This window comes from Thermobia domestica, chromosome 6, assembly GCF_964235325.1.
Source record: "Thermobia domestica chromosome 6, izTheDome1.hap1.1, whole genome shotgun sequence".
Lineage (NCBI taxonomy): Eukaryota > Metazoa > Arthropoda > Insecta > Zygentoma > Lepismatidae > Thermobia > Thermobia domestica.
This window is the reverse complement of record NC_137459.1, coordinates 45,002,727-45,017,571: the sequence shown is the minus strand read 5'-3', so window position 1 is coordinate 45,017,571 and position 14,845 is coordinate 45,002,727. Positions and strand designations below refer to the sequence as shown.

At 34.5% G+C, this 14,845-nt stretch overlaps 1 protein-coding gene across 2 annotated transcripts in view; it reads left to right on the top strand.

Annotated features, from left to right (window-relative positions):
• Pka-C1 (Protein kinase, cAMP-dependent, catalytic subunit 1) overlaps positions 1–14,845 on the top strand; it is a 561,997-nt gene that overhangs the window by 293,626 nt on the left and 253,526 nt on the right. For both annotated transcript variants that reach the window (XM_081761579.1, XM_081761577.1), the window contains exon 2: positions 13,159–13,350. In XM_081761579.1, coding sequence (XP_081617705.1) covers positions 13,305–13,350 — 46 coding nt within the window. In that variant the 5' untranslated portion in view covers positions 13,159–13,304. The remainder of the gene's footprint in view (positions 1–13,158; positions 13,351–14,845) is intronic.

Genomic DNA, 14,845 nt, shown 5'->3' with positions numbered 1-14,845 from the left:
GTCCAAAACCATGAACAAATACATAGTATCTCGGGTTATTCCAACCTTTATGTGATTAGATGTGCTGCTTATCTAAGCACTTTTATCGAAATAAAATCTTTTGAAATGAAGTCAAATATTAAATGTATTATAACTTCATTTATATTTATTCAAGATATGCCGTATCATAATTATAGTATTCGATATTAAGGTGATTTTGAAGTGCATTGCAGCGTCCATCTAATTTGTTGTTATTATTGCTGTAGAGGTTTTTTTTAAAATTTTAATGTTTGTGATATAATTTATCCCTTAGTCTATAAAAGTGAACAATAAATGTGGTATTGTAAGCTTTCGTTTAAAGTGAAACGAAGTTCTTCAGTTTTACATCTCACGGTGCCACGTAAGTCAAGGCAGACGATGAGGTTGATGGAATAAAGAAAGCTGGAAGAAACGAGAGAACCCTGAGAAAATCCACGCACATGGTGTTTGTCAACCACAACGCCCACTTGGTGTGAGCTGGGATCAAACTAGGGACCCCACTAACAAGAAGAGAACGTTCTACCACTGACTTTGAGCCACAAGTTTTCATTTAATACGTAAATTTAACTTATACACTAACCTGACGTAAAGACATTGAAAAAATACAACTTTATGTTAGGTTGGTAACACTGTTCATGTAGTGATATTGGAAAGTATTTTAAACTATGTCTTGTTGTTGACATTTGCGTCGTACAAAATTCAGAGGTTTAATTATTATTATTATTATTATTATTATTATTATTATTATTATTATTATTATTATTATTATTAAACTCCGTAAATATTCCACTGATTACCTTTGGGATGATATTCTCGGATATAAAGAGCAACCAAGCCAAATTAGTTCACGAAGATTTTTTTTTTCTGTTCCTGAGTTGATATTTTTGTGGGGTATATGCTAAACTATCAGAATGTGGTTCCTGTGCCGGTACCAGAAAATACATAATTTTCTTTACAAATATCGATAATTCATACTAAGTACTGGCACCAGTACCATCATTCTAATATCAATATTTGTAGACTGCACGAAGTTTTGTGTAGGAAGTGAAATGTATAACTACTGAAAAAAGACATTGCCAGAAACATTATGTTCGTATGTTGAACATACTTTTTTGTATGTTGTGCAAAGTATCCCCATCTGTGGGGTTACTTTGCACTAAAGTTTATATTTCAATAATTATGGTCATACTGAATGTTTACTAATGAACTTGCACTAATGTTTTTCTTATATATCTAGCTATTAGATGTTTAAAATACACTGTTCTAAATCATTACGTTTGTAAGTTACATGTGATTTCCCTTAAAATTCCTTAATTCTGGTGCAAAGTAACCCCACCCAAACCTTATCTTACGGTAAATATAAAGTGAATGTAAAATCATTTCAGTAATACTATCACGTGCAATATGTTTACTTGCTGGAGTTACACTATAACACACAATTGTGTTGATCCGTTTGTTCGTTTAGCTTATAATTGAAGTCTATTCTCCCATTATATACCCCAAGCTATCACAATCAGTCAGGTGATAAATCACAGGTGGCACGGCTGTGAGGGAGGATTGTTTACTCTGTAATTTCCACCCCTCCGAGCAGGTGCGTGAGCTCGAACAGGTTCTTTTGTTTCGCAGGGCGCAAACTTCCCGGTGCAAGTATGTCGCGGGCGAAATTTTCCCTCTTTTTGAAGTAGGGCGCAAATTTTTCAGGCTCAAAATTCTCGACACCCCTCAACTTTATGTGTTGCTATACCTAAGAATATGCTTACTTCCTCTATCATACTGTTCTACCTAAGAAAACATCGCTCGGGTATATTTCAGAATTTACGAATAAATTTGCAGCACAGTTCTTTTATTTCTGCAATTTTAAATTAATAATAATAATAATAATAATAATAATAATAATAATAATAATAATAATAATAATAATAATAATAATAATAATAATAATAATAATAATAATAATAATTGGTAAATGTTGGGCGGAAATACTACCGGTAAAAGTAGCTTCACGCTCCCAGCAAACAGGTTCAAGTTTGAAAGTAAACAAAATAAATATTATATTCGTATATATAACTTTAAGATGTCTATTATTATATACGTTTAAAATACCGCAGATTGAAGATGAAAAGGTGTATTATAAAACAAACAGTAAATAAATAAGCAATGAAGGAAAAAAAACTAAAACGATTGAAGAAAAGCAAGAACTGGTTTGCAGCTCTATTTGTACATAGATGGCGTGAACGATGTGTAAAATTGAAAGCTGTTCCTGCCCCGTTTAGGTAAGATTTTCAAAACATGAACGTCATCCACCGACGCGTGTTTCGACAATTAACATTCAGGTGTTGTAGTGTAGCGAAAAGCCATGAAAAATTGTATATTGGTCAGCAGAACGTGTAGGAAAAGGAAAAAAGTGTGGAGAGAGTCAAAGGTAAGCGTCCAATCCCAATATAACAGTGTTGACGCGTTGGTAGTGAGTACTTTGCTTCACATTCGAAGGGGGGGGGGGGTAGTGGAGTACACGTTATGCATACGAAATCAATCGTGACAAGTTTGCAGTTATTTCTTCTAACTTCCAAACGTTTACCGGTCAACCGTTACTTTTACTAAAACTAAACAGTTATCAACTTTTTTTTTTCTAAACTTTTTAACCCTTCAACCCATGACGGCGTTAGATGAACTGCTATCGCTTTTGCTTCATAGATGGGGTAGCCCTGAGCTGAAATTCCGCGAGCGGATACCTTGATGGTATTTTCTAGGGTTCTCCCTAGTCCTGCCAATCAAATTCCAGAATGAGTCCTTTAAATACTGTGCAGGCTGTGGTTGGCGTGCTTACAGACGCCTTTCACCATTTACCATTAGTATTTTCGATGTAAAATGTCGTATACTCCTACGTATATCAGTATCTTCGTTCGCAAAAAAATGAAATTAAATATTTCAGTTTAGCAATCCCATGATTTTCCATTTACTCTAAGGGAGACGAATGATTAACATCTTTGTTAGCACTAAGTATTTTTTTATATTGAAATACAGAAGATTGAGCCTCATATTAGCCTGATTGAGCCATACATAACAGATCTCATATTACTATTATTTAAAGCTATAACACCCATTCAGCTTCAGTTAAAATTTTAAGATGTAAGAAATGATTTTTTTTTTTTGTTACATTCTTATAAACTTGTCGTTTCCTTACAATGAAGTATTCTTGATGTTCGAAACAAGGTTTAGGGCTCAAGTAAACTGCGTTGCTTGTGAAATTGGTGAGAATTACACATCCAGCATTAATAACTCATTTGATGCCATTTTCAATGAACTAAAAACGTTCGTTACTGAATTATCTATGTCTCTGTCTGTCTGTCTGTCTGTTATTTGCAGATTTTTCAATTTTGACCCCTCCATTCGATAGAGCATCAAAACCTATCTGAGAAAGTGATGAAAATTTTCGCGTCACTCTTACCGTTCCCAGGACATTGGCGCAAAAAAAAAAAAAAAAAAAAAAGTTCTGATTTTGGAAGATTTAAGGAGCCGCATCTCGGGAACCGTAAGTCATAGAGAGAGATGATATTTTGCGAGTTTTTCAATTTTGAGCCATCCGTTTTGGGCATGTGTCTTCATAAAACAATATATGGTAGAACGTTTTAACGGAGCCTTAAAACAAAACATGTGGAAAAAATTGAGTACTCAAGGAAATTATAAATGGATAGATATATTAAAAGAATTGTTTAATGATTATAATAGTAAAGTACATAGAACAATTGGCATAAAGCCTGTAAAAAGTTAATAAGAAAATTAATTATTTTTAGGTTCGTTCTGGCAGTGCTTTTGGAGCATTCTCAACTGGTTTATTTCTTCATATCAACGATAGTGTCCTTCTACCATGAATACACCTTCCATCATTAATAGTATACCTACTACAGTAGTAAAACTTTGCATACATTACAAAATAATGGTTCATCATCTCTTTTTTTTATCCCAAGACTGAATTAGAAACAGTAAATTTTACCTTTCATGAAGGACCTATTTTTTCTCTCCTATGTCGGTCGCAGTTCTTCTCGACCGGTAGGTATCACCAGTATCCACTACCTCGACCAGTATCTTAAAACAGCTTAAGGTGACCGCCTCACTTCTCACACCGACGGGACAGCTCTAATTTGCAGAACTAGTGATATAAGGTTTAATAAAGAGTAGATTGGAAAGAAAAGCTATTCCTTAAGTATCACGATTATATAACTATGAACATAATATGATTTGTAATGATTTATGTGTGGTAGGAAATGTATGTCACTGACGTGACAAAACGCGTAGTATGTGTTTTGTTCACCTGTTCATCTGTAATATTACAGACCTCAAAATGATTACAGATTACAGACAGTGATATGAAGCCGTAGGAAAAATACAATTTTGTGGGATTTTCTGACATCAATGTTTTGAACAGAGATATAGAGAATTTTCGTCAAAATTGCCAGCATATATATGATTTTTCATATATGTATTTTGCCAAAGCCAACAAATTGCTCTAGATAAGAAAGAAGTAGACTAAATATTCTTGAATAAACATGAAATTAGAGCTAATTGTCGAATTTCGTTGTTGCAAAATGCATGTTAGTGTGAAACTGATTTATACAGGAGCTTGTGAATCTCAAGCAATAAGCACCGAAGAATGTAAATTGTACTCTGAAATTTTAAAACAAAATCATGAACTGAGGAAAGTAAATTACCAAACATCTTACCCATTGACAAACAGCCAATTTCTAAAACGTCCTACATGAAATAACTGGAGAGTGAAGTTTGTCTTATTTCACTACATTTAGTAGAAGATTGTGGCACAAAAGCATGATGGAAATACAAAATAATTTATAACAAAATGTACTTGTTTTTAATCAACAATTTCAATAGTCTCTTTTAATTAAGGAAAATATTATTACGAATTTAGAAAATCTGAACTTACTAATAATTGACTCAAATATTGAAGAAAATAAGTGACTCATAGAGTAGTTTTCCAAATTTTATAAATTTTTGCAATTAGTATAGCGCGTGGGAAATTTAAGAGCGAAATGGGAATTTCTGCCTTTCCGATGGGATTATATATGGATTCATTAATTATCAACACTATCAATAATGATTTGTTTTGTTATAAATCGTTGTTCTAAGTCGTCGAATATTAATAAGAACGGTAAATATTGTCCCAAACTGATAATCACATTGTAATATACGGAAGCTGAATATTGAAGAGACCAAAGGTGACGGTGAAATGTCGAAACAACAGCACAAACCAACATCAGCGCCTTTGGTGTGACTATGAAGAACTAGAGCAATGAATTGTTTTTTTCTCCGTAAAGTGTGAGTCCGTTTTTTTTTTTTTTTGTTTTTGTTTTTTTTTGTTTTTTTTTTTTTTTTTTTAGATGTTTTAAATGCTGGAACTAATTATTAAATGGAATTACCAGTTTTCAACTAACGACTTTGTCAGTAACAGTAACACTTTTTTTTTTTTTTTTTGCCTTTTATGTATATGCAATCGTTAAGTGTTAATACATATTTGTAAAAACTAAAACTACATAATGGTGTGTATATGTTACTAACATAAAGCTATCTCTTTATTCCTATGCGCTTCTCTGTGTATTTTATTGAACAGTTTTTAACTGGATATATTGATGGATGAAGTCTGAGTTGCAAAAATGCACGTATGTTTTCGGAGAATCTATCACGTGGAGTGCTTTCTTTAACTACTCGAGCATCGTCGGGCAAATTGACGATGTAATGTGTGTCATAAAACTCTTTGGGATTGGTCTCTGCGAATATTTAATAGTGAAGTGTTTAATCTTCGCGGACCTAAAGTCAAGGCCCCTCTTCTCTTACGTAACTTGTATTTTGAAATCATATGTATTTGTGTATGTGTGTGTGTCCGTATATGTGCTGGAACATATGTTGATTACTTCTTCCAAGGATTCCAGTGTTTTTTTTTTTCTTTAGTGGTGTCACAGAATAATAATAAGAAGAAATATACTTTTTTTGGTTAGTTAACTTTGTGATTTTTAAACTATTTTTCATCCTGAGCTCTAAATATACACGTTCTTCCCGCTGATCTAGTGGGTAGTGTACACACGTTTGGTTCATAGTATTCCGGATTCGGATAGACCTGAAATTTGAACGCATTCCACTTTCAAAACTGTAGATTCACTTATCATATTAGCTATGCTTTATCATACTAACATTGGTATAAATCACTTACTTTAGTAAAGATTGCAATTTACGAGGGTAAGTCAGAAATTAACAATCCCTATGTTATTGCTCAGTCCGTATTAAGCGGATAGAAAGTAGTAGATAGGTGGAAATGTAAAATATACACTATTTTTCTACGTGGTTTCTACATTTTTTTTAGGCACTTGTACAATGAAATTTTTCTTGTAACATCAGAAAATAAGTTCTGGTTTTCCATCCAGCATGACTCAGGCCCTGTGGATTTTGACTATTTCCTTTCCAATACATGCTGACGTCTTAAACTTCTTTTCCAAAGATGAGGAAAGATACTTCCTCAATGTTCTTCAACCGTGCCTGCGGTTTGGTAAGAGTCGATGCTTCCACTTGTAGCACCGAATTGTCCGTCGAGGAAGGCTAAACGCGGCCTTGTAGATGGTACAAGTCAATCCGCCTATTTGCAAAATCACGGAACTATTGTTCCACGTTTCTCACTGCAGTGACGTTGTTTCGATGCATGGATACCAGATATTCATGAATTTACCCAGATGGTGTTCTTTTGGTCCATATAAAGAAAATAACGCCATGGACATCCTCATTCGTTTTCCGCTCGAACCAACTAATTATCTCCATTATTCTCCATATCCATATTTCGAAACCTTTTAGTTGTCATCATTTTTGCGTAATATTCATGTTTATGACCCATACAGCACAATACTCCACAGAAAACCTTTTATGAGCCTTTTACTCAACTCTTTACTCAAGGTCTTTACTTTACTTTCTTTCGCCATTCCTATCCTTACTTTTCTTTCACCTTCAGACTTCATACCCTCACTAATAATACTACCTAGGTATCGAAAACTAGTCACTTGTTCTACTTTCTCCCCTCCTATTTCTAGATTTGACACCAAACCCTTCGTTCCAATCACCATGGCTTTTGTCTTTCTAACATTTATCTTTATCCCGTATTCTTCACAATCCTTCTTCAAGTTTTTTTTTAACATCTTACTGATTTTATTTCCAGATTCCGTAACAAGCGCTATATCATATGCAAACCGTATATACCAAATCATTCTACCTTCTGTCGAAATTCCATTTTCATTATATAGGCTCTTTCTCGCTATCTCTTCTAGATAGATATTTTATCATGTTGGCGAGAGAGAGCATCCCTGTTGAACTCCCCTTCCAATTGCAATCTCCTCTGTCATTTCCTCGCCTATTCTAACACTTACTTATTGGTGCATATGTAAGTTTCTTATGAGTCATCGATATTTCCATTCCAACCCAACCTTCTTTAGAACTCCCAAAAACAATTCTCAATTCACATGATCAAAAGCCTTTTCTAGATCAGTAAATACATCATACACCTCTTTCCCTTTTTATATAAACCTTTCACTGATCCCCGTAATAATCCAATTTCATCTCTTGTCCATTTCATCTTTGCCTCTTCTGAACCCGAACTGTTCCTCCTCAACTTTTTCATTTGTTCTTCCATACAATCTTCTGTTCAGTATTCGATTTTTTTTTTTTTTTTTTGCTGCATGAGATATGAGACTGATAGCTCTATAATCCTCACATCTCTCTGGGTTCGATTTCTTAGCCACCAGTATCATGATCGTATTCAGGAAGTCTTTCAGCCACTCTCCTGTTTCATATACGAGTATGTCATTGGAGAGATGGAAAAATTCTTTCTTGTACTTGTCTTCCATATTCTTAATGAATTCAATTGGTAGGGGGTCTATATTGTGTAACCCTGCTGCATTTCCAATCTTGATCTCGGATATATCTTTTCCAAATTCATCCTGAAGAAAAGCAAATTCTTCATCATCCTCTCGTACTTCGTTTTTTACTTCAACATCTAGGTCACACGGTCTATCCCTACTCACATGTAAGTCCTCAACATATTCTTATTATCTTCCTAAGACTTCACTTCTCTCGCTAACTACCTTACCATTCTTATTTTCTACTCCCATCGTAATATCCTCTTTTTTCCTCCGAAGCTCCATAGGTTTGACCTTCTTAAAGTACATTTCCTCATATTTCCCAACTTTTCCAATTTTTCTATATCCTCTCATTTTCTTTTGTAAAACTCTTCCCTTGCTCTGTTTCCCTTTAACTCACTCTCTAACTTTCTGTACATATTTCTGTCCTCTTACGTACCAACCTGTTTCCACGTCTTCTTGTCCCTCATTTTCTGCAATTTCTGTTCTGTAACCCATCATTTCTTAACCGTTTTGTGTTCGAGGTAAACTACTACTTTTTTTTTTCAGCTTGTTGTATGCAAGTTTTATTATGCTCCCACCGTCTGTTACGACCTGCACCTACTTTTTCCTTGTTTGAATATTTTTCTTTGATTTTTTCAACGAAAATATCTTTTTGAAACTTCTTCGTCCACCTTTTAAGTATTCGACATCTTGCCTACTTTTCTTCTGAATACATTTTTCAGTTGAATATCTCACAGTGAACAAAGACATAATGACACTCATATAATTCTAACAGTTACATACATACTACTAACAGTGTTTATTTTACACCAAACAGAATCAATTAGTTAATATTTCTTGTTGATAATGGGTTAGTTTATATGTCTAACAATGTGTTTTCGTTATTTATTATTATTATTATTATTATTATTATTATTATTATTATTATTATTATTATTATTATTATTGAGTTGTCTGTGTGCCATATTGTTCGTATCTTTGTTCTCACCAGATAGTGTTGGCATTGTGGCGACCATCCAGTGTCGTGGGGAAGGAATTAGGAGCTATTTCAAAGAAAGAAGTAGAAAAATGTGGTCTAAAAGGTAGTATTAATGTCGAGGGGAACTGATGTGCTAACCACACGTCATCCCAAAGACATGAGTGCCACACATTTTCTGCTACCCTCTGGCTCCTGAAAGTTGTTGCGTCAGGAGTTTTATTTTTTTAGACCAATTTACTTCCCAGTACCTATAACTGATACACAGGCGGACAATTAGACATTGAAAATGCGTCCAATCGCTATCATGAAGTTTGCTTATTTTAATAACTCTCAAACAAATTGTCTATCAAACGACGGAATATTAAGCTGATAATCTGATAATTGACTCTTCTTAAAGTTCGTGGAGTAAAAGTAGAAATAGTTGATTCCACTATAAGCTGATAATATGCTAAGAATAGCAAATCAGCAATATCTTAATATAATTACTTTCTCCTTAAGGAATGGTAATTATTATTAGGTACCGGTACGCTAAAAGTTGTCGGATTTTGAACCTGCAAAGAGAAGGCGATAATGTGAGTTAGACTTACAAGGAAAATCAGAAATAATTCCCATCGGCAGCATTAACTTGTGTCCAACTCACATTGAGATCCCAGGGTAATCCGATGTAATCCGATGGTGCAAAGTTCGGGAAACGCGACGAATGTATGATCGTTTCCCAACCAAGTGAGCAATGGTCACATTGGTTATTTTAATAACATACGATACTTCGAGTTGGCAAGAAGCAGAATTACACAATTCAATATATTTTTTGTGCCCATATCCAAGTTGCTTCGATTATACGAATTCATTGATTTTGTGTTACACTGAAAAAAAATATAAGCGGTAATCTAGTGGAGGTTAATGGACAATTTGGCTGCTAGAAGCAGTTAATAATTTGCAACAACCCTTCTGAGACAAAAAAAGGTTAATTTTACGACGTCACCGGTAATCAATCGAAAAAGGTTACTGGAAAATGCGTAGAAACAATCCAGTGTTTGGTTGTTATTAACCTATATAGTAGGTTAGAAGAAGGTAACCAATTTAAGAAGGTTAATTTAATTTAAAACACTGTGTTGTTATCAATCGATTCTCACACAAGTAAATTTAACCTTCCAGAACTTGTTTACTGCTAGCTCTGCATTATTAGAAGCACAAACAGCAAGGTCGCCATTTGCAATTTTAAGAACGAAAAGCTTTAACAATTATGAATACATCGGAAGCAATAGGAAAACAGTTATTAAAATATGGATTCTACATAAATTAATAGAGAAATGTGAAGGAAAGTTTATTTACGGAGATTTATGCATTTTTTGAGATATAAATGAATAAAACGTTATGTGACATGTTTCTAATACAAATATCCACACTAAATGGTAGCACTACTAATCATGTAACTGTCGTCAAATAATTCATACAGTCGTAACAATAATTTTGTGATGTGTATAAGAAACCTAATACGTTTTACTTTGCTTTACGGAACAAATACCAAAATCTTTTTACGTCTTTGGTTATAGGGAAGTAACACCCAAACAAACTATCACTGCTAGTTGGTAGATACTTGCGATATGGGTGGTGTATAAGGATAGTACATACTACAAATGAAAAATAAATTTAGGTAGTCGTTGCTTATCACAATATTGGATTTTTTTTATGTTCTCCCAGTGACTGAGAGAATAATACCAATTATTGTAATTAATTAAAAATATTTATCAAAATATACGTTTAGAAAGTTGTCGTACCGTGTTTTGTTAACCGGGAAGTTGGTTGTTCTAACATGCTAACTAGGTTACCGGTTACAGGCTATGATCGGTAGTGGTAACTACGTGATCGGTTGGGTTATATGCGTGGCGTACCCTTGGAGTTATTACACTGTAACCTAGCAATATTAACCTGTAACCCAAGGTTGCGATCACCGTCTCTCGTTAACCTTTTTGGCTTGACTGCTGGGACACGCGGCTTTGTTGTCCCTATATTAACAAACTAAGTTAATTACTCTCCACCTTTTTCTAGTTCACTACTACTTTTTTGCGTGTAGGTGGCAGCAGTTCTGGATCTGCTATATGCGGAACAATCCACCAAATACTGCATAATCTTGTGTTCATGGAATAGTGTTTCTGGTTGTCTGGGAAGAGTGCAAAACAATGATGTAGATTTCGTAGTGTACTGTAAAGAAAGATTTCCCGTCGCACATCATCACTCGTTGCTACCCTTTTCATGACGAGACAACAAGGTAGTACAGGCATTTTCTGAGCTGAAGCCAACTGACGTAGAACCCACTCAGTCTTTCATTTTCGTCCTTCCCTGAAAAAAAAAATAATCAAGGATATTTTATATCGCATGAGATAAACCGAACTCATCTTATCGAGATCAAATTTTTCATGGTAATAGAACTTAATCTGCTCTATAGCCATGTAAAATATTACGTTAAGTAGGCTTTCTGTTCCTGAGTTATGAACGGTAGAATTTTGAGTTGGATTTTTGAAAACAACAAAGCAATATTAACTCAACTCATCCAATCGGCAGACATTGACCCTATTCTTAGCGACGTTAGCACATCCTTGTACATGGCAATTATCCGTATTCTTCGAGTACCGTCGAATTTTATAAATGATGTGTACTACAGACAGAACATATGTAACACTTATTACACCCTCAATTCTTCAGTTCTGTCTTCAAATTCATCTGATAAACTCCTACTGAGCGTATATTCGATTTTCTTGAACATATGTAGCTGCTTTTCTATCTGCTCAAAGCTGCACGGTTTCAGTTCATTGAGAAAGAGTGAAATATTTTGTAATTAGCAACTGCTTGTTGATTGCTTCATTTATTATCCCACAAACTAGTTTAGTTGTTAATGTAGGGCCTGATCCACAAAATTCAATGTAATACGGTCGTTTCAATTCTAAAATGTACTGTGATACTTGCTGCCCTTTTGGCATGTTCTAACCAGTAGGACTTGAATTTTTCATCTAGATGATTATAATAACTGCGATACGTTGAATCATAAGTTTCTTAGCCTCCTCTGATGTTGACTTTTAGGGACATTTGGCCAACCTAAATTCCTCAACTCCTGGCATGCCTGTGTTGATACCTGTTTCTGAACTGATGTGCTGGACGCTTCACACAGCTGCTCAAAACATTCAAATTATACTTGTATATTAGAATTTTCCACAAAAAGCCTCAAAAGATGATAGCTGAGTTATATCAGTGTTTCAGCTTGAATAGCGTATATGCTACTATACAATTGCACCAAGTATTAATATGCAAGAGCCAATACTTGAAATTTTATTTTTCTGGTAGATGAAATATTTCACTTATCAGTAGACTTATAGTTTCTTTTAGAAAAGCATTTTTTTTATTCAACTAACACATATAGCATATGGGTTGAAATAATTTTGATAGTTAGCCTTATTTGCTATTGTGATATTCTTGCAGGTACCACCCAGGTAGATGGGTGCTAGTTTTATGTGTGACTTCTCAAATAGACTTATGTAGGTGCAAAATTTGTTTAACTGTACTTTATTGGGTTCTTATATTTTTTCCGTGTCTTCAGCATTTTATACCATTGAAAGAATCCAGATTGTAAAATATCTTTTGCAGAATTTGTACCCGTGGAGTATTATAAAAAAATCGTAGTGTTCTAAAGCAAAAGTGGAAAATCTCCATGTCATGAAGGAAAGAATCAAAGAAGTATCACAATAATTTGGTAGCAAGTACGTAGTACTTGAAATCTTAATAAGATGCATACCTATAGGAAGTTTTCATGGTTCCGATTTACAAATGAAGATAGTCCAATCTGTTTCTGAACCCCACCTGGCTTAATAGGAATTAATATACCTGTATCGATTTCCAGATATGGGCATATGGGCAGCATATAAAAATTCATCGTAAAATATTTATTGTATTAAAAAAAAACTGTTTCTATTGCTTCATCCACACTGCTAAACTATGGACGGTTTTAAGATTATTTTCTGGAGTATTTATTTTATGCTGTTTCACTTTGTGAAGGAAGGGTGTATAAACACTTGGTGGTATAAACAAGAAAGCAAAACACTTGGTTCTTATCTTTCAAGTTCTGTTTTCCTCTTTTCCTTTCTAATGCATACTGCTAAATTGTGAAAATTAATGTGTATTGTGTAACAAATTAACTTGTTAATGTATGCAAATGTTTGAATATTAATACTAATTATGCTTTTTTCTGTTCTTTTGCAGTGGTAGGGATAGGGTTTACGCCAACATCCGATGAGACAGGAGTAGACGGGACTCCTCAGCAAGTCCCGCAACACCCTCCCAATCCCGAGGCGAAGCCGAAGCCGAAGGCCCCCAGCGAACCTGAGCCACCTCGACGACCACCCCTTATGCCAGGCGGCGGCAGCGGCACCAGCAAAGGGGTGCCCGACCCCTGTAAGTACCCTGCTACTTCAGCACAAGACACAAAAATCACGGTGCAGCACGAGACAATGAGCGAATCAATGCACGAAGCACAGAGCAACACTGCCGCTTCTACTACGGGAGATATTTCCAAGTTAAATCCAAATGCTCCAACAGCAACAGGTTCGATTAAAACTTCTTCATTTTCTTCCCCTTTCCCCCATATTAACTTTCTTGGGGTTGATTGATTGATTGGTTATACCCACCTTGTTTCGGTAATATTATTACATAGGCTTGACTCATATGAGCAACGATCAGCGTTTCTATGTCCACAAATTAAGGAACTACTTTCGTAATTGAATGATCGATTCTTCGACCCCTTCAAATTATTACTAGAATGTAACATTGTAAACCTTGGATGGAGATACACAAACGAGGGAGCGGACGTAATCTAAAACCGCTACGAACCAATGTAAAACAAGAGACAAACGATCGGATTGTTGTTGGCTTGCCCTCCATCTCTTCAACGGAATAAAGCACCAGCAACCAAAGAATTAATGTATTCTAAGTAGGAGTGAAAACTCAGTTATCTTTCTCTAGCAGGTATTTAATTTTTTGGGTGAGGATGATAGAGAAAATATCAAAGCACTTCATGTGTATATAAGCTTCCGAAAACTAACACTAATTCCCTTTTACAATGGCGATAAATATAAAAGTACTAAGAATTTTCTTTACCATATAAATGCACTGTAATTAACACGTTAATTAGTGGACGTTTATGATTACCACGTTTACAAAAGACGAATCTCACTTGTGGTCCGTTATCGTGTTCGTATAGTTTTATGTTTCGTCACATGATCAGAAATACTTAGTTTCTCGAAAGCAACAGATTAAAAGAAATGAAGGGTTTACTTCGCATATCCTAGAAAGGAAAGCGTATTAGCATCGATCTATCCTCAAGATAAGGGAGTTCAGAAATTTTCTTTCTATTCTCTCCGAACGCCTAATGTTCATTTACAATGAAAAGGCACATTTCTTTTAAGTGTTTTAAGAGAATTCCTGGTGGAAATCCGTTTTGTTTAAACTAGTCACTTTTTATTTGCTTTTCCTCATAAACGAATTTTAGCTAGTATGAATTATAAAAATGTGATGGAACATTGGTAGTTTCAGTATTAATTTAAAAAAATAGCTTTGGCTGTAAACACGGTTTTGAATTTGTCTTGTAAATATTATCTTGAAAATTAGGAATTAAGATATATTCACAGATAAAAAAAAAAAGTAAAGTAAAAGAAACGAGTAATTCTTTGATAGTTAAAATTAAGCGTATGATAAATCCGATTTAAACGAAGTAACTTAGTAAATTATATTTCTGCACATGGATCACTGACTGATGATTGTAAAGCATCTTTAACTTTACCTCAGACTAGTATCTGCTATTATAATCAGTTTAAATAAATTGACAGATACTACTAACATTGTAAGATGATAGATCTACCTTCCCCTGCGCAGAAATGTCACATGGTTATTC